This window comes from Phaseolus vulgaris, chromosome 4 (assembly GCF_000499845.2).
Source record: "Phaseolus vulgaris cultivar G19833 chromosome 4, P. vulgaris v2.0, whole genome shotgun sequence".
In the NCBI taxonomy this organism is placed as follows: domain Eukaryota; kingdom Viridiplantae; phylum Streptophyta; class Magnoliopsida; order Fabales; family Fabaceae; genus Phaseolus; species Phaseolus vulgaris.
In genome coordinates, this window is record NC_023756.2 from 6,438,716 (window position 1) to 6,466,393 (window position 27,678).

Genomic DNA, 27,678 nt, shown 5'->3' on the forward strand with positions numbered 1-27,678 from the left:
TCAACGAGAAGCGCACATGCGTTGTCCCCTCGCGCCCGCGAGCACCAGGTCGACATCAACCCCTGAGGGTGCATGAGGCAACGACAGAGAAGAGGGCTCCGGCGAAGCAGTAGCCTTACGAGCCCAGGAAGCCCAGACTAGGGGGCGCGCGAGGGAGAATGTGCCTCCAAGAGTTGAAGGACTTGATTGTTGTCCCCAACATAGCAACAAGATTGAAGATACTCGCTAAGAATGATAAGAAGTTAGGGCCTAACAAAAACGCCTGGTACGAGTTCCACCAAGCGTTTGACCACCCCATACGCAACTGCTTGGCGTTGGGGCACCAGTTAGATGAGCTGGTGAAAAATGGTTTCCTGGAGGACTACTTGGTGGAGTCGCAATGAGCCCAAAACTTGGCAGCGTCAGGAGAAGATCAGGGGCACGAGATACCCATACATGGTGAAATTCACACCATTGTTGGGGGTTTCTCAAGAGGAGGGTGCACTGCTTCTCAGCGAAAGAAGTCTGCACGAGCATTGATGTCAGTAGAAACGCAAGGGGCAGATGTGGCCCTTGACGTCGATCTTGTCTTCACCAAGGCCGACCTCTGAGATGTCGTCCCCCACGACAATGACCCAGTGGTGATCTCAGTAGTGACTGTGGGGAGAAAGGTGCACCGTGTACTAGTGGACCAAGGAAGCTCGACAGACGTGATGTTCTGGACGACCTTCAACAAGCTGCAGTTGTCCCCTGATCATCTGAGGCCTTATACTGGTTGTTTGTACGGCTTCGCGGGAGACCAAGTGGAGGTGCGTGGGCACTTAGAGCTGAGGACCACCTTCATAGATGGTGTCGCTTCCCGCACGAAGAACATCAGGTACCTCATCGTCAATGCCCCATCCGCTTATAACATACTGTTGGGTAGACCTACGCTGAACAGGCTGAGGGCAGTGGAGTTGATGAGGCACATGAAGATGAAGCTGCCTGACTTGGGAGGAAAGGTGATAACCATAAAGTCGAATCAGAAGGAGGCTAAGAGGTTCTACGAGAATAGCCTCAAGACCAAGATAGGGGTGTTCATGGTCACCACCAGGGCACCAAGTGAAGAAGGGGTCGCCCCTGCAAAGATAGCCCGTGTAGAGATCGCCTGAGAGAGGCGACCCAAACCAACAGGAGAGGTCCTGGAGGGGGAGATCGGAGGCAGGACGTTCAAGCTTGGGAAATCGCTAGGCCAAGCAGCACAGGACCAAATCACCGAGGTCATAACACGACATCTAGATGCCTTCGCATGATCCGCTTCGGACCTGCCAGGCATAGATCCAGACTTCCCGTGTCACCGCCTCACCATGGACCCCAAGGTCAGGCCTGTCCGCCAGAGAAGAAGGAAGTTCAACAAAGAGAGGCGACAGGTAATAAAAGAAGAGACGAAGAAGTTGTTGAGCGCCGGCCACATAAGGGAGATCCAGTACCCTGAGTGGTTGGCAAACGTGGTCTTGGTAAAGAAGGCCAACGGGAAGTGGAGGATGTGTGTTGACTTCGCCGACCTCAACAAAGCATTCCCAAAGGACTCCTATCCTCTACCAAGCATTGACGCCTTGATGGACAGCGCCTCGGGCTGCAAGATGCTCAGCTTCCTAGATGCCTTTTCTGGGTATAACCAGATTAAGATGCATCTTAGGGACAAATGCAAGACAGCGTTCATGACAGAGCTGTCTTGCTACTGTTACACGATGATGCCCTTTGGGACACCTACTAGAGGCTAATGGACATAGTGCTCGCACCCATGATAGGGTGAAACGTGCAAGCCTATGTGGATGACATGGTGGTGACCTCACAGGTGAAAGACCAGCATGTGGCTGATTTGGAAGAGCTATTTACGACAATAGCTAAGTACAGACTCAAGTTGAACCCCAAGAAGTGCGTGTTCAGGGTGGAAGCAGGTAAATTCTTGGGCTTCTTACTCACCAAGCGTGGGATAGAGGCGAACCCCGAGAAGTGCGCTGCAATCCTTGCGATGAGAAGCCCAGTCTCAGTAAAGGAAGTGCAGTAGTTGACAGGGCGGATGACTGCTCTGTCCATATTTGTATCAGTTGGAGGAGATAAGGGTCACCCTTACTTACAGTGTCTGAGGAGGAACAACAGGTTCATCTAGACCAGGGAGTGCGAAGAGGTGTTCCTTAAGTTGAAAGAGTACCTAGCCAGTCCCCCAGTGTTGTGTAAACCATAGCTGGGTACTCCCCTTTGCCTATACTTCGCTGTGACGGAGCGGGCGATCAGTTCGGTCCTCGTGCAGGAGCAGGACCAAGTGTAGAAGCCTATATACTTTGTGAGCAAAATATTGCAAGGGCCCGATGTAAGATACCAGGCCCTAGAGAAGGCAGCCTTGGCAGTGGTGTTCTCAACTAGGAGACTTCGCCATTATTTCCAAAGCTTTACAGTGGTGGTGATGACAAATCTGCCTATCCGCAAGGTCCTACAGAAGCGGGACGTGGCGGGAAGGATGTTACGATGGGCAGTGGAACTTTCGGAGTTCGGTGTCCAGTACGAGCCCCGAGGTCCTATAAACGGCCAAATCTATGCAGATTTTGTGGTAGAGCTATCCTCGGCAGATGCACACCAAGAGGAAGCCAACTTCCAGTGGGTGCTCTCTATAGATGGGTCCTCTAACCAACAAGGCAGCGGGGCAGGCGTCATCTTGGAGGGACCGAATGGGCTATTGATCGAGCAGGCCCTACGGTTCGCCTTCAAGGCCAACAACAATCAGGTGGAGTACGAAACCCTCATCGTTGGCATGCTATTGGTGAAGGAGATGGGAGCGCAGAGTCTGTTGGCGAAGAGTGACTCCCTATTAGTCACTATTCAGGTGACTGGAGAATACCAGGCCAAGGACCCTCAGATGGTCGTGTACCTAGGGTACATCCAGATTTTGAAGGGGTCGTTTGCGGTGTTCGAGCTAGTGCATGTCCCTAGAGAGCAAAATGTCCGAGCTGACTTGGTAGCTAAGCTCGCCAGTTCAGGCAAGGGGGCAGACAGAGGACGGTCATACAGGAAACCCTAAAGACACCTCGAACTTTCACCGCAGATAATTTGGTGGGCGTGCACCAGGTCAGCACGACGAGAGGAGGGGCGAGGAGTCATCGGTCACTAACCCAGGAGACACTGCAGACTCCCAGGGTAAGCATATATCCAATCCTGGGGGGGAATCAATGCAGGTCTGCCTGGTCGAAGGAGGAGAAACCTGGATGACGCCTTACAAGCGCTACCTGGCTGATGGGATACTCCCATTGGAACCTGCAGAGGCCAGGAAAATCAAGAAAAATTCTGCCAAGTACACTCTCATTGTCGGAGAGCAGTTCATTCACGGGTTCACCCACCCAATCTTGGTATGTGTAAGCAGAGACCAATGCGTACGGATAATGGCAGAGCTCCACGAAGGGATATGTGGGAGTCACATCGGTGGATGATCTCTAACGTCAAAGGCCATTTGTGCGAGATACTATTGGCCAACCGTGAGCGAAGACGGCATAAGGTACGCACAGCAGTGCAAGCAGTGTCAGCAGCACGCCGACTGGCACAAGGCGCCGCCAGAGGAGCTCAGGTCGATTTACAGCCCTTGGCCTTTCTATACATGGGGAATCGATATCTTGGGACCCTTTCCTTTGGCGATAAGGTAGATGAAGTACCTCGTGGTCGCCATAAGTACTTCACGAAGTGGATAGAGGCTGAGCCAGTGGCGCAGATCACGACCCACAAGATCCAACACTTCGTGTGGAAGAATATAGTGTGCCGCTTCGGGGTACTGAAGCGCTTGGTGTCTGACAATGGCACACAATTTGCAAGTCAACAACTGGGCAAGCTATGCTCAGAAGTTGGAATAAAGCAGGTATTCGCATCAGTCGAACACCCCAGACGAATGGGCAGGTTGAGTCTTCCAACAGAGTCCTTCTCAGAGGTATGAAGAGAAGGCTCGAGAAGGCCAAAGCAACCTGGGCAGAGGAGGTTCCTAGAATTGTGTGGGCTTACCACACCACTCCCCAATCCACCACCAAAGAGACACCCTTCAGCTTGGTGTACGGGTCGAATGTGATGATTCCAGTGGAGATCCAAGAGAGCTTGCCACGCTTCCAGAACTTCGTGGCTGAAGAGTTTAACAAAGAAAGAAAGGTGAACCTGGACCTACTGGATGAAGTCAGGGAGGAAGGAAGAATTAAAGCTAAAGCATTAAAGAGAAGGGTGGAGTATAAACACAGCTCGAAGCTGAAGCCTCGTCAGTTCCAAGTGAGAACGCCTTCGCCCTCGAGTGAGAATGCCAAGGTCGAACGAAATGGTTCACCAGAGAAATCCTCCTTTGCCTTTGAGTGAAGATGAGGTCAAATACGAACTTTTCCCTTGCGTTAGAGGTCTCGGGAGTAGGAAAGGTATGTTCGCAGAGAACACCTCCCCCTGGAGTGAGAGCGCCAAGGTTGAATGAAACAGTTCACCAGAGAAATCCTCCTTCGCCTTTGAGCGAAGACGAGGTCAAATACGAACCGTTCGCTTGAGTTAGAAGTCTCGAGGGTGGGAAAGGTAGGTTCACAGAGAACACCTCCCCTTCGAGTGAGAACATCAAGAATTAACAAGTATGGTTCACCAGCGAAATCCTCTTCCGCCTTTGAGCGGAGATGAGGTCAGTTATAGGCTGTCCCTTGGGTTAGAAGTCTCGAGGGTGGGAAAGGTAGGTTCATAAAGAACACCTCCCCCCTCGAGTGAGAACGCTAAGGTAGAACAACCCAGTTCACAGTTAAATCCTCCCCTGACTTTAAGCAAGGGTGAGGTCAGTTCAAAATCTTCCCCATAGGTTAGAAGTCTCAAGGGTGAGCGGGATGATTCGTAGAGAACGCCTCCCCTCCCCTTCGAGTGAGAACACCAGGGGAAAGAAGTAAGATTTGCCATTTAAATCCTCCCTTGACTTTGTACAGCAAGGACGAGGTCAATTATGAGTTCCTCCTTAGGCTAGAAGTCTCGAGACTGGGCAGGATGGTTCGTGGAGAACACCCCCTCTCTTGAGTGAGAGCACCGTAATGGAGACAGTGTGGTCCAAAAGAGGGAGCATTCACAAATATTTCCTTGGGCCAAGAAGCTCGAAGCGGGATAGCGCGAAGTGCGCCTCCCTCTTGAGCGAGAATGCCAGGGCGAGGACAGCGCGACTCGCCGACGACATCAGTGAAGCGCCTCCTTGCTCAGTAAGAAAGGAACAAGGTCAGTTAGAAGGTCTCTCTCTCCATGTCTTATGAGGCAGGTTCGGAGAGCGACTCTCAGAAGTTCCCTCACCTTGGTGCACGAAGGTGAGGTCAGTTACAGGTTAGTATGCATACCCTCGCTGCCTATGGAAGAGCCTACGGTAGGACCAAGGTAAGTAAGCGTGCTACGTAAGGTTCAAGTGTTCTTCAAAGGCGTTGTTAAAAGTGTTAGCGCGAGCTACGACAGTGAACAATAGAACACGAAGACTGAAAGTTAAGACGAGATAAAATAGCAGCGTTTAACGAGTTAAGACCAAGAAAACAGCTCAAGCAGTTAAGATTCCAAAGCAAGTAATAGATCAGATGGGTGAAATCAGAGACAATTTATAAATATGATTGTCCATACAAGTTAAGCAATAAATCCCCTATGTGTTTAAGAGGGACGGGCAATGGGCACAAGCTGCCCATCAACAACCCGCTTCAGCGTGGATAAGGGAGTAAGGTCCCACTCAGGGTGCACACAGGCAATTTGAGCTAGGGCGTCCTCGAACCCTCCTCCGTAGCCATCTGCGGCATCTTCAAGGAGCTTTGCCTCATCCTTCTGGAAGTGCTCCGTTTTCTCAGCATGCTCTTTCTCCAATCTACCCAGTTGGACTTCTCGGGAGACGGTCCTTTCCTCCAGCTTGGCCATTTTGGCCTTGGTTGCTTCGGCCTGCTCTTCAAGCTCCACCACCCTGGTGTGCAAGGGCAGGACCTTCGATTCCAAGTCGGTATACGCTTGGCTCTTGTCAAAAATCTATTTCTTGAGGTCCTTCTCCGTTTGACGAAGGCAGCTCAACTCCCGGGTTAGCGCAGTTTCACGATGGGCAAAGGCTTGGGCTTGGGGAGCAAGTTCTTCTTTTGCTTTGACCTCCATCTCTTCTCACACTTTGGCCTCTAGCTACTCTTGGGCCCTCAACCCCGCCTAGCTCGTGAAGGCGAAGGAGTCGGCGAGGAAGTCCCCAAGGCTTAGCCCCGTGTGCTCTTCCAGGGCACCCTCACCCAAGACATCCGCGGACCTCCTCTCTTGAAATCTCTTGAGGGCATGTTGGAGAGCGAAAGGAAGCTCGGGAGCAGGCGGTACCGGAACACTCTCAGGGGCGCTCTTCCCACCACCTTCAATAGCAAGTGGCTCGTAGGGAGAGGAAGCGCTATGAGGATGCTCCCGGTAAGATGAAGGAGGGGGCTTCGTTGGAGGAGTGCGAGGTCGCCACTGTGACCACCCTTCGTCTTTTGAAGGTTATGCCCTCCCCGGTGACCTCGTCGTCAAACTCGATGGCCACCACAACAGCAAGTGGGTTGGGGGAAGCTTGGGCAGGGGGAGCAACAACTAAGGGGCTGGCATCGGTGGGAGCAGTTGTAGAGGGGCCAGCATCCGTAGGGGTGCCCTGACGGCGAGCAAGAGCCTCGGCTAGCCTGAGTTTCTTCTTCTCGGTGAGCACCATACCTACACTAAGAGAATGAGCGTGATTTTTTACACAGTACGAGAGAAACAAGAATGCAAGTAAAGACTAAGAAAGGACAGAAATTGATACCAATGTAGCCCTTAAGGTCTTTGGGGCTGAACTCGTGCTTGATTAGTTGAGCGTTGTTGAACACCACCCCCAAGCTCGAGAGAAGTTGGCTGAGTTCTCGATCGGGGGGACTAAGATCCTCAAGACCCCTTGGTCTCTTGAACTTCAGTTTCCCCACCCAGTAAAGGGGAAACCCATCTAGTAGGGTGGGGTCATGAGCAGTGCAACAAACCCTGAAGAACTTCCCCTTAAAGCCTTTGTAGGATTGTTGGAAAAGGGTTAGGAGAGCTCTCCCCACCACACCATTGAAGATTACCCAAAGCTTCTTCCCTGGATTCTTACCCTAAAAAAAGTAAAGGAAGACGTCCATAGAAGGGGTGAACCCCAGGTGATTGCACAAGATTGTGAACGCTCTTACAAACGCCCAGCCGTTGGGGTGCAGTTGAGCAAGGGCCATGTTTATTTCCGTTAAGAGCGCCCGCTCGAACCCTGTAAGAGGCAAACGAAGTTTAATCCGCTTGAAGATGGTGGCATAGAGGAAGAAGAAGGATTCCCCATAGTTGACGCAGTCGTCAACGCACACAGGCTCGCCCTCTGCGCAGGGGCGAACGGAGACGTAAGCGTCACATTCCCTCCCAAACACACGGGTCATATGAGCGGCTTCGTCTTCCCGGTGCTTGGCCACATCCTCACTAGAGGTAAGCTTAGAGGTCTCAGCAAGGAGGTCCTCAGAGGCACAAAGGTAGAGGGCCTTGTAATCGATTTGAGGGGGGAATTTAAGGTTGCTTTGGTTCTAGCCATCTTCAAGGAATTCGAAGAGGAAGAGGAAAAAGAAGGAAGAAACGAAGGTTTAGTGGAAGACGAAGGAAAAACCCAGGAAAACCCAAAACAGGGACGCAACGCAAACAGAGGAAGCGTAAAGCGCGAAAAACCTAAATGTAGGAATTTAAATAGTCCCAAGCAGTTATTCAACAGTGAGATAACAGAGCAAGGGTGATCAATGTACAAAGCTCATACCTTTTGATCGAGAGGATGAAAAGTCTCGAGCTTTGAAGAAGGAAGGTTGAGAGCTTTTGTAGAAAGGGAGAAATGATCGCAAGAGTTTTCAGAGAAAGTGATGGAACAGTGGCGAAGCGCGCGTTTTTGAAATAGTTAACGTAAACTAAGAAGAGCAAGCGACGTTAAGTCCTGGCCGTTGATCAACACACATGTGCGCAGATTAAAACGGGCACAGAGAAGCGTCACTTCGATGCACTATTCACGTCCCGTCACACACAGCCACGTAGGTCGCCAGAGACGAAGACTAAGTCTCTTTGTTGAACAAGTTACAGCCCGAGACTAGGGGGCTTGTGTACCGACCAGTCCTCGAGCGTCGTTGACCGCTAGTAATGATGGGGCCACGTAACCTAGGTCCCACGAGGGGCGTGGGCCAGTGCCTCGCAAAACATGCGAGCCAAGGTGCCGAAAAGTGGTCAGAGATCGATCACCAAGATGTGCTTATGTGTCCTCGGCAACATAGTGAGGGCGATGAGACATCGGACATCGGTGATTCAAACAGCAGAGCTAGACCATGAGATGTGGGTCCCAGATCACACACCAGTTATCAATTAGGGAGAAGCCTAGATCACGAGGGGTCCATGTGTGTGGTGTGGATGACGCGTTCAGGCATAACACAAGTAAAGAGCCACTGGAAGAGATACGTCCTGTGAGGGTCACGTTCTAGGGGTGAACAACAAGGGCACTCCCAGGACGAATGGCCCTAGAGATTAGGTGCACAAGTTGGTACCCAGGTGGTCACCCCGTCAGAGGTTGCACTCCAGTAAGGGAGCCTTACGCGCTAAATTGCCCTAAGAGTGGATGATAGCGGTGCTAAGGCACACCCTCAATAACCCTAATGGCGGTTAGCAAAAATAGCAGAAACCCTAGAGTATATAAAGGGTATTATTAAACCTAATAAGGTATGCAAGTTTTACGCTAATACACACACAAAGATTACAGAGAGCTTTTTACAACTTACCTTTGGTGTTTCCTAGCCCTATACTGACTTGAGCGTCGGAGTGCAAACGGCCTCTAGGGCACCCTTTGTCTTTGCATTTTCAGGTGTTTTATCGAAGAAAGGCACGAACGAAAGCAGGGATAATTGGGCATGTGATCGTCGTAGACGTACGAAGGCAATCTAGTCAACCGTCAGGAACAATTACATAGGTAGATTATACCTATTCATAAAGAATTCTAAGAACATACTAGATGGAAGTCAGTTATACCGATGAAATTATTCTCTATGTATAAATCCTAAATTAGCCAACTTATCAGGACATGCATTCTCTTCAAGAAAAATAATATGGGGTTCTGGAGGTTAAAGGAGCAACCATCCAGTAATATCACGGCTTGGAGGATTCTGGAAGACAAAAAAGCATCTAAAGCAAATCTGGTAAGGAGGGGGATAGGATTGACCACCAATATCTGCAGCCTGTGCGGGGAGGAGGAGGAAACTACGTCTCACCTCTTTTCTACACGTATAGTAGTGCCTGGCTTGTGTGGGCTAAGTGATATGAGTGGATGGGGATGGTTTCAATGGATCATAATGATGTGAGTTGATTTTAGGATTGTTCATTTGATTAGTGAAACTTTACTTAGATTTAGATTTTAGAACAATTATAGGTGAGAAGCCTAAGGAAAATTCCCATTGGACATTAACTTAACAAGTGTTAAGTAGATGTGAAGGTTCATTTCCATAAGGCCAAAGGAAAAACACAATTAATGGTGAGAATGAATGACAAATATGAGTGCGGAATTTAAGCAAACATATGGTGAGCAATACATGGACCAAATTGAATTAAAGGAAGCAAAAACAAGAACAAGACATATTTTGGAATTGAAAATAGGAATGGAAATGGAATGGAAAAAGATGAGTGAAAGGAAACATAGAAGATATGGAATTGTGAATGAGCACGCCACATGGATGGTGAATTGAATCCAAGATAAGTGTAGATGCCGCCACTTGAGAGCTCACAACACTCACATGATAAGACCAATATAGGAGGAGAAACTCTCACTCACAATTCTAACACAATTTGTGTATAATAACTTTACTCTTCATTCAACATATCAATACATGATGTAGGCCTCCATATTTATAGATTTAGGAGCCTTGGAAAAGAAGAAAAAAGGGTAGAATGGGAAAAGGGAAAACAGTAGGCAGCCATAGGGTTTGACTAAGTCAATCCCGTATTCTAGGCTTATCCTTCTTGAAACTATGTCAAAATGCCTTCAAATGGGCTAGGAACAAGCTAGAATGCTACCCACACCCCCTACTATGCTAAAGGAACTTTATTGTAGCTTATTTCTACTATTTGGACCCCTACAAATGAGCCCAACTTATTTACAATATTTTTCTAAATATTTAAGAAGACTAGTAGGAAGAACTTCAAGTGCTCTGGACCTTGTCCATTCCTCCTACTGATGAGGTCTTCCTTTGATTGTTGAGATGACCCTTCATAGTTGGCATCCTTGGTCATCTTCTTGTGCACTTGGTTTTGGTGTCTTTGTGGGTTTGTATCAAATAGGGAGCCAAAAAGTCATTTCTTAAGCTTTAGGATGAGCAGGGTCACAAAAAGTGTAAATGAGGTATGAGGGGGTGAGGATAGCAGTGGTAGGGGGAATTGTGGAAACACAGGAACAGGAAGGCTTTCAGAAGTTACAGGATTGATCGCATCGAAATTTTTTCTATGTCACAATTGAAGGCCTGGTCATGGGTAGTTTCCAAAGCGCGAGGCGTTTGCTTTTCTTTCTATAACTAGTGTCTTGAGCCAATGGTTTGTATGAGGACTGCTAATTTTCCTAGGAACTCTTTTTCTTTAGAGTAAACGTTTGTACTTTGAGCGGAAGGCAGGTCTTATGTATACAGGTTGAGGTATCCCTAAAATACCTCATATTTATTGATTCGTTTTTCGGTGATAAAAAAAAACTATTACCAAAATAAGATGAACAACATTTCATTTTTCAAACATCCCCTCCCAAGCTCAAAGATCTAATTCCATTAAAACTCATTCATTCCGATTAAACATCAAATAAACGCACCACAGTTCAGAAAATGGAGATCTAGGGAGTGAGAAATGGGGAAAATGAAAAGCAATTTTGAGAAACCAAATCAAGCAAAATGAAACCTAATACCATGAGCTTCGGTTGGGATGATGGAGCTTCAATATTGGTATTTGTAATGGTATGGACCGACCGGTCACTACCATGACACGGTCTCCCTTACCGAGCTGACCGATACCCCTACTGACGGACATGCCGACCGACACACTTAACCATTAACACTCAAACCAAGGTCAGTAAAGTTAAACTAGCATTAAGAATTAGGTAATGAAACCATATGTGTGATCCATTCTACTAATCAGGCACAATAAGGTAAGCCCATAAAAATAATATAAATAGTGCATATTCCAAGAAGAGAGGTATGTCATTATTACTGTACACACACGAGTGCCGAATACCCTCTTTATAGACTTGAGCGTGGGAGTGCCTTTTGTCGATACCTCCCTCATTTTGCATTCATCCGAGACTGAGAGCTGAAGGAGTAGCGTGAAGACCATAAGGATCACGGTAAAACTTTAGCAACCTGCCCGAAGGAAGGAAGTAGACGAAGCCTTCAATAGTTCTCTAGGTCCCATCTCCCTAGCAGGAACAATTGGCGCCCACCGTGGGCAGAGAGAAACTAGCTAAAGAAATAAAGTAGATGGTCTGAACCAGAAGCATGAAGAGGATGACTAAAGCCGATCAGGCAATGCTGTCGCTATCTCTACAGAGAGAGATGCCAGAGATGAGGAGGAAAACAGAAGAAGTTGCCCAGAAGAACGAACAAGAGATGCAGGCTCTCCGAAGGGAGAACGAGGAGATGAAAAAGAAGTTGATGGAGGGAGGACCGTCAACTGGACCGACCAATGTTGTTGGCAGGTCCTTCACCTTCCCTCCCAACTCGAGACCGGTGGAAGAGACAAGGGACCACCCATGAGATGGATGACGAATCCTATCTCAACAAGTCTGTCAGGACGACCGCCACCATGGACTTGGTCCGCCAACACCCTTTCACCAATGTCATTATCGAAGCTCTATTGTCGGATAAGTGGAAAGGTTTCAACAAAGACCGATACGATGGGTCTACTGACCTGGACGAGCATATGGATGCCTACACCACCCATATGAGTCTCTACACCTCGGATGAAGCAGTGTTGTCCCGAGTGTTTCCTACATCGCTAAAGGGAGCAACCCTTAGCTGGTTTACCAAGCTCCCACCTAATTCCATTGATAGTTTCACCACACTTGTGGTGAAGTTTGAGACCCAGTTTGCCACCAGCAGGCCACATCACCTGACCCCCATCACCCCGGTGGGCATCCGCTAGGAGAAGGGAGAGTCACTAAGAACCTTTGTTGACAGGTTCAGCAAAGTGGCAATGAGCTTTCGAAATCTCAGCCCGGATGTTGCCATGCATCATATGTTGACAGCTCTGCGCCCAGGACCGTTTGTTGATAACTTGTGTATGCAGCCACCCACCAACCTGGACGAGCTCTGAAAGAAAGCTGCGAAGTTCATGCAGCTAGAGGAACTTAGGAAGTTCTACAATCAGGCTTCTGCCGAAGCCAACAGAGAGAAAATCAAGGAAGAGAAGGATCGTCAAGGTCGATCAAGTCAGCGGGGTGACAGAGGTAGATAATAGGGTTCGAGGAATTCGATTCTCAAGATACCCCCCTAACAGTCCAGAGGGGAAGAATCCTGGACAAGGCACTCAACGCCGAGTTGATCCCTCCTTCCAGGAAGATAGCCAGCCCAAACAACACCGACAGGAGGAAGCGGTGTCGGTATCATCAAAACAACGGACACTCCACTGAGGAATGCCAGACTTTGAAAGAAAAAATTGAGGACCTCATTCAGGCCGGGCACCTACGCCGGTTCGTCAGAAACGGCCGAGACGCTAGGCGCTCACCCCGCGGAGAAGAGCCCTCTAAGAGAAAAAGATCGCCTCCACGGGCCCAAGATGACCGAGACCGCAGGGAAGACCGCCGGTCTCGGAGACACGACCCTCCCCGCAAGGATGATCCTCCTCGGAAGGCTGAAAGAAGAGGAAACCGAGAGGTTATTAACACCATAGTCGGCGGCTTCGTTGGTGGAGGGAGTACAAATTGCACACGAAAGAAGCACCTTCGGGCAGTACACCAGGTAAACGTGGTAGCATTTCGACCAAGGATGCCGCCCATCACCTTCACAGATGATGACTTCAAAGGCATAGACTATTGGTAGGACGATCCCATGGTGATATCGGTTGATATAGACCGATTTACCATAAGAAAGACCCTTGTGGACCAAGGAAGCTCAGTAGACATCCTTTACTGGAAAACTTTTAAAGCTATGAGGATACCTGAGGTCGAGATGGTGCCTTACGATGACCACGTGGTCGGTTTCTCAAGCGAGAGGGTGAGAACCAAGGGCTACATCGAGCTCTACACCACCTTCGGTCAAGATAAAAAATGCAAGACGATAAGGATTCGGTATCTAGTCATTGATGTCAATACCTCTTACAACATTCTCCTCAGACAACCGTCCATCAACCAGCTGATGGCAATCGTATCGACACCTCACCTAACAATGAAGTTCCCTTCGCCAACGGGGGATATTCTTACGGTTCATGTCGATCAGAAAGAGGCAAGAGAGTGCTACGCTGAAAGCCTCAGATTGGAACCTTTGAGCAACGATGTCTCTACCAAGAGAAAATCCTCTCGGAAGGACCGCGCATCCCGGGAAGCCCGACCAATGTCAGTAGAGCCAATCGTTGCATTGGTAGACCTGGACCTATGGGCGAGTACTGCTTCTAGACGAGGAACGCAGTACAACTATTGGAATGGTCATGGCAACAACCGAGGTAATGCATGTCGGGCTAAAGAAGAACGCAGATCTATTTGCGTGGACACCTTCCGACATGCCAAGCGTAAGCCCAGACATTATTACTCACAGGCTGTTAGTGTTTAAGGAAGCACGACCGATCACCCAGAAGAAGAGGGATTACAGTGATGACAAGTGCCTAGCAACAAAAGCAGAAACCGAGAAGCTTCTATCGGCTGGGTTCAAATGTGAAGCCCGGTACACAACTTGGCTGGCCAATGTCGTCATGGTCACCAAGTCGAACGCTAACTAGAGGTGTGTGTTGACTACAGAAACCTCAACAGCACCTGCTCGAAAGACTCCTACCCCTTACCGAACATCGACCACCTGGTAGATGGGGCGGCCGACCACAAAATCCTGAGCTTCCTGGACGCTTATTTTGGCTATAACTAGATAAGTATGCACCCCAAGGACAAAGAGAAGACAACCTTCACGATGGCCGATGCCAATTATTATTATGAGGTTATGTCATTCGGTCTCAAGAACACAGGGGCGACCTACCAACGCCTCATGGACAAAATATTCTAAGGGTTGATCGGTAGGTTGTAGAGGTATATGTGGACGACATTGTGGCGAAGTCCGACTTTTTCAACCAGCATGTGGAAGACCTCGAGGAGTAGGGTCACAGAAAGTGTAAATGAGGTACGAGGGGGTGTGAGGATAGCAGTGGTAGGGGGAATTGTGGAAACAGAGGAATAGGAAGCTTTTCAGAAGTTGCAGGATTGATCCCATCGAAATTTTTGCTATGTCACAGTTGAAGGCCTAGTCATGGGTAGTGTCCAAAGTGCGAGGTGTTTGTTTTTTTTTCTCTGATTAGTGTCTTGAACCAATGGTTTGTATGAGGATTGTTAATTTTTCTAGGAACTCTTTTTCTTTAGAGTAGATGTTTGTACTTTAAGCGGAAGGCATGTCTTATGTATACGGGTTGAGGTATCCCTGAAATACCTCATATTTATTCATTCGTTTTTTTATGATAAAAAAAATTGTTACCAAAATAAGATGAACAACATTTCATCTTTCATTCTCAAATTTGCGCTTAAGTGTTTTCTAGTAACAAAGAACCTCTCCAAACCTTTATGAAAAACCCTCTACCCAATTGCAATTCTCATATAAATATAGGGGGACTCAAGCTTGAAGGTATATACAAGCATCTATGTATGCACAAACTTAGTTGGTAAAAAGGATTTCCATCTCCAATCACTCTTAATAAGAACAAAAGAAACTAATATGTTAATAACTAACATTTATTAGTAAAAAAAGTCAAATTAATTACTTTCATTAATCTTAATAAATGATTTTTTGGTATCTTAGAGTAAGAAACTAAATAAATATAAAATAATACCTTTATAAAATAATTTCACACCTTGAAACCAAAAAAATTGTTTTTAAAAACATCAAACTTTCTTTAACAATTAATATGTAGTGACTACAAATATTATCATGATATTTGTGATTTTTAGTTCTTTATAAAATAAAAAATAATTCGTTAAGCAACATCGATGTATGTAAACTCAAATGGCCATTTAGATTGGGTTTTTCTTATTACTAACGTCTTATTTGTTTTATTTTCTCACAAAAATGACTTGTTTGTATATTTATTTTTTCAATTATTATAAAAGGAAAGAAAACCCAAATGATCGTTAAAACTGATACTATAAAATTCAAATGTTAAGTTTAAAAATAAGAAGTAAATTCAAATAAAAAGATTATATATTTATATATTATAGAGAAGTCACTCACTTAATTAACGCATTTCAAATAACTCAAATTTTAAACCGTAATTAAAAAATAAACATGAGATCTAAATAATAATTCTAGTCAATGTTCACACTTTGAAGAATGTAGACTTTTTCTAAGATTTAACAAAGGAACACTAGTACATACTTTTGTAGGTAAATTTCATTAAACAAATGTAAATACAAAACAAGTTGCAACATTGATGACAGTTTTATACTTTCATCAAATAGTTGGCTATACTCCCAAAGGACATTAAGTCATTGTGATATAAAATTTGATTACAATGTCTTACAAATATAGCAAGTTTTTTAGTGTTCTCGGGTTCAACATAGCTAAGAAAGAAAGAAGTACAACATGAAATTGAAAAATCACATATTTAATATTTGTAGGGGAAAATTCTAATAACTATTCATAAACCACTTAGGGGAAAACAAGAAAAAAATTAACTATTTATTCCTTTAGTTGGAAAAAGATTTTCCTTATAAACTATTAACTGACATATTATACCATGTGCATTGACATCAAGCTTCTCAATCAAGTGGGTCCTTAAGTAAAGCCAAGCTAGTTTACCGTCAGTTGTTCTAAAGAGTATATTGCTCATATTCCCTATTCCAATAGGACGTGAAAGGTAAGGTAAGGGTCCAAGAGTGACGAGTTTAGTCCATGTTTCCTTCTTACCAATTTCAACCAAAATTGATATGGAAAAGGTAGTTGTTTTGTAATAGTTTGATATCAAAGCAATTGAACCATTTAAGAGAAATAAATGACTCTCCACCAAAGTAATATCAAAATTACCATATATTTCTAAGGGTATATCGAAGTGGGGTAAGGGAGTTATAAACCATACCTCATTGCTTAAGTCAAATGATACCAAATATGCTTTTCTAGGTTCAACATAACTTTCCCGCCAGTCACCCAACCAATGACACATCCCATCTAAATAGAATTTATCAAGTTCTCCACACCTTGGATAAATATATATATCAGATTTAGGTTTCCTCCAAGAATTACTTCTTAGGCTATAAATCTCCCACGATCCACTAATATCCCATTCTTCATAATCGTGGGTATCCTCCGTATCCAAACTTGGAAAAAGACATAATTGTCTAATTACCTTATAATCATCTCTAGCACAATTATAGCCAAATCCATGATAACTAAAATAAGGGCTCATAGAATCTGGTATATACTCAATTGGACTGGGAGGGATGATCTTAAATGCACTGCTAGATGGATTCCATAAACACATAGTGCCTGATTCGTGTGGGTGGAGGCAAAGAATTCCATTAATGCTAGAAGAACCCAAAGTAAAATATCCAGAACAATGACCCTTTGGCCAATTTACTTTTTCCATATTTTGAAACGACCTACCAGAAAGTGAAAATAAGGAGGACTTATCAGGTTGATCGAGGCATAGAAGGAGAGATGTATTGTCATAGTAATAATGTTGGTTAGATATGAAATTAATACGAAAGAGCTCCATGAAATTAGAATTTTCAAGGAAGAGAGCCCATGATTTGTGTAGACATCCATATCTCTTAAGAGATTTCAAAGGTAGTTTGGAAAGAATGGAGAATGCAAGATCATCTGGTAAGTGATTCTCAAGCTTTTGAGCCACAAATTTATCGTACATCTCTTGGTTACGCAGCCAAATGTTAATGAGTGACCAATGGTCTTTGTTGTTCTCACTCCAAAGGTAAATGGGATGGGTAATAAGTTTGCAATGTTTGCTAATAAGATTCTTTATGGTGGTCTCTTGCAAGTACTCCAACTGTTGACAGCAATAAATGAGCAAAAGAAATAACATAAAATATGGGAATGAATTAGTTTATGTACCTGGTTGTCCTTAAGGAAGAGGGTGATTTTGGTTCCCCTTCGGAGTTGTTGGACATTAATATCCTTGGTAACAATGAAAGAGGCGCTAGGTTGAGATTCCAAAGTATATTGGTCATGGTCATTATGCTTAGAGGTGAGGATAATCTTCTCAGCAACAAGATAAGCAGAGTAGAAGCCAATACCCAAATGATCAACCAAATCTAAAACAAACACATATGTCACACACTAGAATTAATGAGCATGGAATGCAAATGAAAGGTGAACATCACCACCTACCTACCCATTTTGGTCATGCCAATACCATTGTCAATGATAGAAAGTGTTTTGTTAACCTTGTGAGGGATCAATGTAATAATTAATTCATCATTTAAAACACTATTGTTCATGAGCACTTCAAATTGAATTTTATCCAAAGCCTGTGCATGCATACATTAATCAATAACGAATAAAAAAAAGAAATGTAAAAATAACATATCAAATTTGATCGACAACTTGCGTTGGAAGCATTGTTGATGAGTTCGCGAAGGAAAATTTCTTCGTTAGAATAGAAAGTTTTCTTCATCAAGCGCAACATCTCACTCATCTCACCCTTCAATAGCAACGTCTCATCTTTCATCATTGCAATTGCTTTAGAATAATAGCAAACTAGATCGGATAAATTTAATGAAACAAAAAACAACCCACAACCATACAATTATATTGATTAACCACGACCATTGAATATAACCACTTAATACAAAACCAGCATCCACATTTACTTTTAATTAATTAATAATTAATTAGTTTTTAAATTTGATTAGTAAATTAAATTTTAAACTTATTAATTAATTGTTATCTTTATCCACTTTATTAGTCATTAATTTTTCTTAAATTTTTTAAACAAATAATTAATTTTTGGCTTATTGACCTTTTTGGTCCCTATATATATTAATGGGCAAAAGTCACTTTAGTGTATTGGTATTTAAAAAATTCAATTTGGTTCCAAGGATTGTTTAAAAGTATGCAATTTTATATTTTCTGTCAAATTGACTTAAATGATGTTAAGTGGTGATTGTGTGACCCACAATGTGACATATTTATGAACAAATAGACTCCATGTGTAATGTGGATTATATTTCAACACCCTTCTCTACCCCTCCCCAATCCAATCTCCCCCATCAGAGCTTCATTTTCACCCTCACCCTTCTTTTTCCTCCATCTCACAAAGGGTTTCACCTTCCTCTACACTGTTTATGATTACCACCTTCATGTTGTCTACACCAAGATCACGATGTCCTTTCCTCCCATTACTCTAAGTATAACAAGGACCAGTGAAAGGCATACTAGTAAGATTATTATTATTAATCCAATCAAGTAATTCATTACAAGAAACCTGATTAGGAGCAACCCCACCTTTGCAATCATCAGCCGAAAGAACAACATTGAAATCTCCCAAAATGCACCAAGGGCCAATGAAGAAGCTAAGATCCACAAAAGTCTTCTAACCGAGTATGTGTTAGCGCCATAAAACATTACAAAGCTAAAGAATTTATCATGCAAAAGGTAATTTACGGAAATAAACTAAGAATTAACCAAGGAATTTTGGGCAAGATTTAGGAAAGCCAAACACCAAAGCTTAGTAGCTTTATTAATGATAGGAGAATTAGCAACCAAATGTAGATTAACTATTTTGAAAAGAATATCCAAAGCATCATTGTAAGGCATCATGGGTTCAGCAATGAAAACAAGAAGTGTTTTATGTTGATTTAGTAAATTAAACAACATTTCCACTTTTTTTTGGTTTGCCAAGCCTCTGGCATTCCAAAAATAAAAAACAAGAAACCTTCATTGCAACCTTTTAGATGGAACTGCCTTAGCAATTTTTTGGATTTACCAGCCCCTTTAGATGATCTTCGTGGTTTTCTAGTAGTATGTACAATATCCTCCCCATTATCACTAGCATTCTCTTCAACCTCACTATGATCGCCCTAAATTTAGTTGTCATCTGATTTTCTGCAGTTATCTGGTCATTATGATGTAAATCAACAATTTGAGTCGCGATAGCTGGTTTACTATTATCAGGGACACCTCACATCTTCATTTCCTAAACCATCAAGGGATGAAAAAGGATTTTCAATAGCCAACATATTGTTATCAAGAAGTAGACAGCAGCAAATGATTGTTCCTTCATAGGAGAACTCCTCCTTAGCGAAGATGGAACAATAGAAGTATTAGAACACTACAACACATGGTTGGAATCAATAAATTTGGAAGTAGTAACCTTATCAATAACATTCGTAGCAACATGTGAATGCGGATTAGCTTATGCACAAGGTGATTCTAAAACCTTGTCATGGTCAGAAAGGATGTTTGACAAATTTTGTTTAGGTGAGGACCTATCATGATCTAATGCATCCTCCAGGGGAGGCATGTCAACAAATATATCATCACCTCCATATATTTTATCTAAATCAAGTTGCCCTAGTTGTGTCCCAACTTTACTACCACCAGAAACTGTGGTTGTCAGATTCCCAGCAGAGCTATCAAAGATCTTATTCTGAGAATCAATCACTTCAGTAGAAGTTTTCTTCCTATACTCTTTATGTTGTTTAAGAACCACTAGAGCCTCCATAGATTTCCCTTGCTCTCTGTTATTGATAATAATTTTCTTGTTCTAAGAAGACTTGTGTTGAGTACCAACAACAACAAGATTATGAGCATTAAACACATGACACTAAGCAAGATCATGCCCAATCAACTTATAATGAGAGCAAAATAGAGGTATACACTCATATTCCACATCAACTTAAAATAAAACCCTAAACATTCGACCAAGAGCTAATTAGGAAGAGAGGATAAAAGATCAATATTTACAAGCACTTTGGCAAAAAAATACCCAATTTTTCATAGTATGATCATCCAAAGATAAAGGGGTACTAATTCCTCTAGTAATTCAAGGCTAAGGTAACTCAAGAGCTTAGAGAAAGCTTAATGGAGGAGTTTAATGTGCGACTGGAAAGGGAGTTCGAAAAGCGGCGGGAGGGTTTAGGACTCTCACAGCAACCACCTACTATGGTAGAAGATGAACCACCTTTGCCTCCTATTAAGAGAGTCAGCACTAAAGGGAGTTGTTTGGCGGTTGTTCTATCGGGAGATGACTTTGGCTCAACTAGCCAATACGAGTTATATGTTGAGTGTAATTCTTTGACCCGATTAGTTTTCCCTCGGTAAGTGTTATGAAGGGGTCACAATGTTACACAATGTGCCTCTTCCTTCTAATTTCATGAAGGTCACGGTGGAGAAGGTCCTTTATGGTGATGTTGCAGTTCTTGTGACAACATCAGAGATCGCAATTGTAGCAGAGGCATTACATGCTTTCGTTGTCTGGCCTAGGCATCTCGTCAGACCTATAAACTCTACGGTATATCTTTGCACTAATACTAATAGGATTATATATCAGATATATTACATTTTAACTAATTTAAGTATTTGTTTGTTTGTTGATGAGTAGCAGGAACCTGAGACAAACCTGCCTTTGCGAAAGAAGAAAATATTCTCCATTGATGATCCTGTGGCGGCATTGGTGGAAGTTGCTACAACTTTAGATACAACCGTCTTAGAGGTTCCATGGGATGCCAATGTTTTTGGAAGGCATAGTGATGTACCATTGTACATTCACATGTCTGATTTGTTGGACCTTGGATTCGGAGATCAAGAGATTAACATAACAGTTATGCAATTATGGATGATGTAAGTTCAAATATTAAAATCTTTATAATTTTGATTTATTAAATATATTAGTACTAACTTATTAAAATTTAGGTATCTTTGTGGATTATGCTTCAATGAGGGAAAACACGATATATATGGGTTTTTAGACCCTCAACTCATTCAATTAATTGGAAACAAGAAGTCAGAAACACAAACATACATCACCTCTGCCTTAAAGAATGGAGGAAAACAAATTTATTTTGCTCGGTACATCCATGAGTAAGTCCTTATTTATTAAATAAGTTAAACTAAACTATTGGCATAAGAGAAACTAATTGATTTGTTATATAGGTGTCATTGGCAACTATTGATCATATCTACTCAAGATCATACCACTACATTGTTTTGCTCTTTGCTTAAAAAAACCCCTACCTATTTTAAACACATTATAGATAGGTACGACAGTTTCATTTAACATTTATTATTACTTATACATTATATAATGTTATGTATTCTAACATGAAATTTTACTATTTTAGTGTTTACTCTGGATATAACATGTTGTGTGGGAGGAGAAAGGAAAACGCACAAAGACTCACTTGGATGCACCTTAAGGTATTTAAAGTATATTTTTTCACTCAATTTTATGTATCTCACTCATTCATTTAATACATTTATTTTCACATGCAGTCCGACAAGCAATCTGAAAGTTATAAGTGCGGTTATTATGTTATGCAGTGGATGTTGACTATTGTGCAAGCTGCAATTAATAAAGATTGGGATAAGGTAATACCTCAATACAATAAACACTTTAAAATTCGGGGTTTATTATTCATGTACTAATTCAAAAAAATTCAAATGTATAGTTTTTCAACAATCAACACCTATAACACCTTAGGATAGATAAATCATTAGAATGGCATACTCTTTTATATATTAGGAAAAAAATTTGTAGAATGATATAATTTATTGTATGTATTTTTTATATTTAAAATATGATTTTAAATGTTTTGATTTTCTGAAATTGGATATTTTATGCAGGTTTGAGGTTTTTTAAAAAACAATTTTTTTTAAAAACTCACATATAACGACGGCTTCATGTGGAACCGTCTTTAAAAGTCCACAATGGTTCCACGTGGAACCGTCTTTAAAAGTCAACATACAACGATGGTTCCACGTGGAACCATCTTTAAAAGTCGACATATAACGAGAACCGTCTTCAAAAGTTTGTTCAAATTTATTCAGCATCCACTTATAAAGTCGGTTAGATGAACTATCGTTATACACTTGTTTATAACGACGGTTTAGCAACCGTCGTTGAAAATGATTACTTATAACGACACCCGCAATAACAACGGTTTGGAAACCGTCTTTATATGTCCTTTTTAACCGTCGTTAATGTACCTTTTTGCACTAGTGCCTTTTTCCCTTCATTGCACCTCCAATTCCACCGAAACCTCACCTTTTCTTATCTTTGGTGCACCTTCCGATCTCATCATCATCCGAATGATTTTCCCATTCACCAATATAATCATTTTTAATATTAATAATAGGTTTTTCTTCAGTAGCTATTTGACATATAGTTTCATTAATCTTCATACAATTTGTCCACCGAACCTCCCTTGCTACAGGCAGTTTAATTAATCTAGCATATTCTAGCTCTTCCATCTCCAAAGTATATTTGTCAATTTCTTCAAGCGTTCCGACCATGGGCATTATACTTTCCAAGTTTTTCCTACTCCACAAATTTAGGGCAACCCTCTAATATGGGCCAAAACATATTTTTCTGACGCCATAAAGTCCTTCTCCCAAGGGTTAATAGATTCAAAGATTGATTCAAACCACTCTTTATTTTCATATATAGTCTTTTTAATCAAACTCGCATCTTCTCCATACAGTAGAGCACAGTTACCTCCCAGGAAATGCACACGAATGAAATTAAATCCACCCAATATAAAACTTTACTTCATATCCTTAGCCTTACTTGGTTCCTTAGTTCTACCAATGAAGCAGTTATCTAACCACTCCAAATGTTGCACCTTTGCCTTGAACTCTATTGGATATACATTCTCTTTTTCCTCTTACATCCTTTCCCCACAACATAAGCATATGACAACTTTTCATTCCAAATTGTATGGCTCTGATTTACGTTGGATTTGGTGTTCCACTCCTTCCTTGGCTCTCTAAATCTGTTAAAAATTGGTTTGGGTTCTACATTCCTCCCGTGTCTTGGTTCTCTGTCTCTATTTTATTTCGGTATGTTTACCCTTACTTTCCAGTAACCGATTTAGACATAATCCAATTTCCTTTCCAGCTCTACCACATCTATCACATCTTGAAACTGAACAAAGACAAATATTTGATTTTTGTTATTCATTCTTCTAGAAATAAACACATCAACAATATATATAATACCTAGCACCATTAAAAGCACACATTGTTGAATCAAGTGTGATCAAAAGCTTTGAAGAATCCAAATCCTAGTGTTTGATGGAAGGTTGAACTTGCTTGAAGTTGTTGTTGTGTTTTAGAATAAGATCTGGGTAGTTTATCTGTGTAATCCACTCTTTGTTGAATCTAAAGCTAAAGTGTTTTCAAATCTTTTAAGTTTAAAGTGTTTTTCAAACTAAGTGAAAAACAACCTGTTGTTTTGTCAAAACAACCAATTGTTTTACTCTTAGGTGTTTTTGAAAAGGTTGAAAACTGTTTTGGTTGGTTGAATTGCTGTCAAACCAAAACAATCGATTGTTTCATGCAATCAATCGATTGTTTGTTTGAAAATCCTAACAGAATCTGTTTGGTTAGTTGAGTGTGCTTTAAATGATTTTCAAATTGAATACGCTCCTGTTTTAAATGCTTTGACCAATCTTTGAAAGCTATTAATAGTTTTGTTTATGTTTTATAACAAACAAGAAAGGAAAAAAACATATTTGAGTTTTTCAGAGATTGCTTTCAAGATTTGATATTTCACTATTCAGCTTTGGTTTTCTCAGGAGAAAGTGGAATAGGATTACATCTGTATTGATTTCAGTTCATTCTGTAACAAGTGTAATTCGTTCTGAATACTTTGTAAATTCTGGTGTTGTAAGCCAAGAAGGGTTGTGTGCTCTTGAGGTTGTCAAGATCAACATTCTTGGTGTGTGTTGAGCCAAAGGAAGTGTGTTTCTTGAGGGGATCAAGGTCACTTCTTTAGTGGTTTTGTGTGTAATCTGTAATTGATTGCTTAGTGGATTGCCCAGTGGATTCTGGGGACTGGATGTAGCTCTTGGTTTAAGAGTGAACCAGTATAAACTGTTTGTGTATCTCTTTCTTCCCTTAAACTCATTTAAATTCAGTTGTTGTTGTTTTGCTGGTATAAACAACCGATTGTTTCGAAGAAACAACCGATTGTTTTTTTGGTGCTTTGCTGTTTTGTGCTTTGTTTCTTGGCTAACTGAATTCCTAATCTGGTTTCGACAACCCCCTTTAAATAATTCACCCCCCCCCCCCTCTCGTTTAAGGCCATACATTCTAACAATTGGTATCAGAGCTTGGTACTTGAAAAATACTCAAGTTTGATCCTAAAATCTTTTTCAATGGCTGGAAAACTATCTTTTGAGGAAGGTGCTTCAATTAGCAAACCACCTTTGTTCTGTGGTTTGAATTATAAGTATTGGGAGGCTAGAATGAAAATCTTTGTTGAATCCATTGATCAAGGGATTCGGGATGCAATTGAAAATGGCCCTTTCATTCCAAAGATTAAAAAGAATGGATCTTTCATTAAAAAACCTTGGTCCCAATGGACTAATGAAGAAAGTGAAAAGGCCAAGTTTGATTGTTGTGCCAAAAATATAATAACATCTGCTTTGGATTCTAAAGAATTTTTCAGGATATCGAAGTGTGAATCTGCTAAGGAAATGTGGGATACACTCAAAGAAACTCATGAGAGAACCACTGAAATAAAGAAATCAAAGACAAGAAGAAATAGGAGACAGAATCAAAAAGGTCTCAATCTATGCTTCATGGCCAAAAAGGAAGATGATTCAAGCAGCGTAAGTTCCTCTAATTCTTCAAATGCTGAAAATTACAGTCAATTGCTTCAAGCTTTTCAAGAAACACATGAAGAAGCTAACTGATTGGCTCTCTTGAACAACCGGTTGAAAGGAATGAACAATTGGCTTGAAAACAAAGTCAAATCACTGGAAGAAGAATTTGAAAAATTCAAAAATAGATTTTGAAAACCTTGAAATCCTTTACAAAAACTCTTCTTGCAAGTGTGACACTCTTATTTGTGAAAAATGTGAAAATCTTGAAAAGAAAGTTCATTATCTTGCAAAGACTGTGGATAAGCTTTTAAAGGGTAAATCCAACTTTGAGAATGTCTTGGCATCTCAAAATTGTGTTTTTGGAAAAGCTGGATTAGGTTTTAATCCACAGAACAAGCAAGACAAGTTTTCAAAGTCATTTTCGAAACTGCCAGAAAAACAACCGATTGTTCTGTCGAAACAACTAGTTGTTACATGTTTCTACTGCATGAAAAGAGGTCATTCTGTCAGATTCTGTAAAATTAGGAAATATTATGTTCCTAAAGGCATTATGAAATGGATTCCTAAAGCTTCTAGAGTTTCCAGTGATGAATGTAAATCAAAAGGACACGCATTTAAAAGGGGACCAAATCTTTGTACTTGAAATTTCACTTTGTAGGGAAATTTGATGGAAAGCATGCAGCAGTGGTATCTGGACAGTGGTTGCTCAAAACACATGACAAGAGATAAATCAATGTTTGTGAGCATCACCTTCAAACAAGAAGTCATGTAACATATGGAGATAATAACAAAGGAAGAATTCTTGGAAGAGGCTCTATAGGAGATAAGAGTATCTTGATCATTCATGATGTCTTGTATGTAGAGGGACTAAAGCACAACTTGTTCAGCATTAGCCAACTATGTGACAAAGGCTATCGAGTAATCTTCAAAAAAACTCTTGTGAAATCTGCCTTCCTAACTCAAAAGAGGTAATGTTGATTGGTAAGAGAATCAACTATGTTTATCTCTTGGATATTTCTTCTCCTTGTTCTATAGGTTGTCTTCTTTCTAAGCATGATGAATCTTGGTTTAAGAGTGAACCAGTATAAACTGTTTGTGTATCTCTTTCTTCCCTTATACTCATTTAAATTCAGTTGTTGTTGTTTTGCTGGTATAAACAACCGATTGTTTTTCTGGTGCTTTGCTGTTTTGTGCTTTGTTTCTTGGCTAACGGAATTCCTAATCTGGTTTCTTGCAAAGAATTTCATTCTAACTTAAAAAATTTTCGAAAATCCCCTTTAAACAATTCACCCCCATGATATGATTCCAATAGCATATAAGAGAAAGATTCTTGACCTTCTTAGGAATCAACTTGAGTTGGACAATAGTTAGGCACTTTTCTTAGAATTGGATCAATGTTCTAAGTCAAGAACTCACCAAAACTAGCACCAAATCCAAAACTCATATGGAAGTTCCAATTATGATCAAATTGAACCGAAAAGAATGGAACAAAAGATAAGCAAACTGAATTAGAAGTGCTGGAAATTAAACACACCGAACCAAATCAAACAAAGGAAGAATAGCTTGCTGGAAAATGGAAATAGTCGAACCAAAAAAGGCAAGAACAATTACGCTAGACATGAAAATGAAGAAGACACAAAGCTAGAGAAAAGAACACTTATGGAGATGGAAGAGTAGGTGATTGATCACGCCACTTGGAGGATGGCTGCTCCAAGATTGGTGTGCTGCCGCCACTTGAGGACACCATGGATCCATCAAGATAAGACTAGAGAAGAAGGCTCAAAAGCTCTCCAATGCTCACTCAAAAATTGAGTATAGTTTCTTTACTCTTAATTCCAATCTTATTTGTACAAGGGCAGCACCTTTATTTATAGCCTATAAGGTGCTGAAATGCAAAGTCAAATGTGCCCCAAATGACACTCAAATTCGGCGCCAACTAGTGCATGAAGGAAGTGTGACTTTCCTTCCTAGTTTGGCACCTCCTAACTCCTATCTACACTCACCCTAGCATCCCTTACTACTTACACACTTATTTATTACATCCGCACCCCTACTCCATAAAAGAAATAAGAAGAGCCATCTTTTGATACTCTTGTCCCAAAGCTCTTGCCATGCTCCTAGTGATTCGTTGGGCTTGGGCCCCTTGTTGAGCTTGGGCTTCATGGGCTTGAGCATCCTCTACTTGGTTTCCATCATACTCCCCGGGTTGGAGAGAATTCGTCCACGAATTTGGGAAACCTGCAGCAAAAGGAGTGAGATCAGTAACATTGAAAGAATTACTACCAAGATAAGTAGTAGGCATATCTAACTCATAGGCATTATCATTAATCCTCTTGATGACTTGGAAAGGGCCATCACCACGAGGCATAAGTTTGGACTTCCTTAGAGAAGGAAATCTATCCTTTCTCAAATGAAGCCAAACCCAATCGCCGGGCTCAAAGAGGACCCCCTCTCGTTTAAGGCCATACATTCTAACACACATGATTGGAACATGGCCCCAGAAATCAATGTGAACCAATTGCAGAGTTTGTGTGTGCACAGTGAGAGAATTTTGAAAAGGCAGTTGATGGGATTTACCACGAACACAAGCTTCACAAAAATGAATATTGTTTGTGCAAGAAATATTGCATGTTCGAAAATTTTGTTTAAGAATATGAGAGTTACAATGACGAAAACAAGCATGCCAAGTTTGAGTAATA

At 41.9% G+C, this 27,678-nt stretch overlaps 3 protein-coding genes across 3 annotated transcripts; 2 read left to right on the forward strand and 1 right to left on the reverse strand.

The window, feature by feature from the left end:
- The first annotated feature begins 1,798 nt into the window (after positions 1 to 1,798).
- LOC137838220 (uncharacterized) lies at positions 1,799 to 3,037 on the forward strand. The gene is made up of 2 exons (XM_068647475.1): positions 1,799 to 1,919; positions 2,325 to 3,037. Exons 1-2 carry the CDS (start codon positions 1,799 to 1,801, stop codon positions 3,035 to 3,037), a joined length of 834 nt encoding a protein of 277 aa, XP_068503576.1.
- Positions 3,038 to 3,933: 896 nt separating this feature from the next.
- LOC137838221 (uncharacterized) lies at positions 3,934 to 4,341 on the forward strand. Its single transcript, XM_068647476.1, has one exon. The coding sequence runs from the start codon at positions 3,934 to 3,936 to the stop codon at positions 4,339 to 4,341; it is 408 nt and encodes a 135-aa protein (XP_068503577.1).
- Positions 4,342 to 15,575: 11,234 nt separating this feature from the next.
- LOC137836400 (uncharacterized) lies at positions 15,576 to 17,894 on the reverse strand. Its single transcript, XM_068645125.1, has 4 exons — positions 17,761 to 17,894; positions 17,545 to 17,680; positions 17,265 to 17,464; positions 15,576 to 17,199 (listed from the first exon to the last, which is right to left on the reverse strand). Exons 1-4 carry the CDS (start codon positions 17,881 to 17,883, stop codon positions 15,871 to 15,873), a joined length of 1,788 nt encoding a protein of 595 aa, XP_068501226.1. The 5' UTR covers positions 17,884 to 17,894; the 3' UTR covers positions 15,576 to 15,870.
- Positions 17,895 to 27,678: the final 9,784 nt, after the last annotated feature.

Bases quoted from the DNA above. Each gene is read 5' to 3' on its own strand.
- LOC137838220 (XM_068647475.1), top strand. From the start codon at position 1,799: ATGGTGGTGACCTCACAGGTGAAAGACCAGCATGTGGCTGATTTGGAA. The intron at 1,920-2,324 runs GTAAATTCTTGG...AAATATTGCAAG, and splicing joins CGTGTTCAGGGTGGAAGCAG to GGCCCGATGTAAGATACCAG.
- LOC137838221 (XM_068647476.1), top strand. From the start codon at position 3,934: ATGAAGAGAAGGCTCGAGAAGGCCAAAGCAACCTGGGCAGAGGAGGTT.
- LOC137836400 (XM_068645125.1), bottom strand. From the start codon at position 17,883: ATGATGAAAGATGAGACGTTGCTATTGAAGGGTGAGATGAGTGAGATG. The intron at 17,681-17,760 runs GCAAGTTGTCGA...ATGCATGCACAG, and splicing joins TCATCAACAATGCTTCCAAC to GCTTTGGATAAAATTCAATT. The intron at 17,465-17,544 runs GTAGGTAGGTGG...TGTTTGTTTTAG, and splicing joins TATTGGCATGACCAAAATGG to ATTTGGTTGATCATTTGGGT.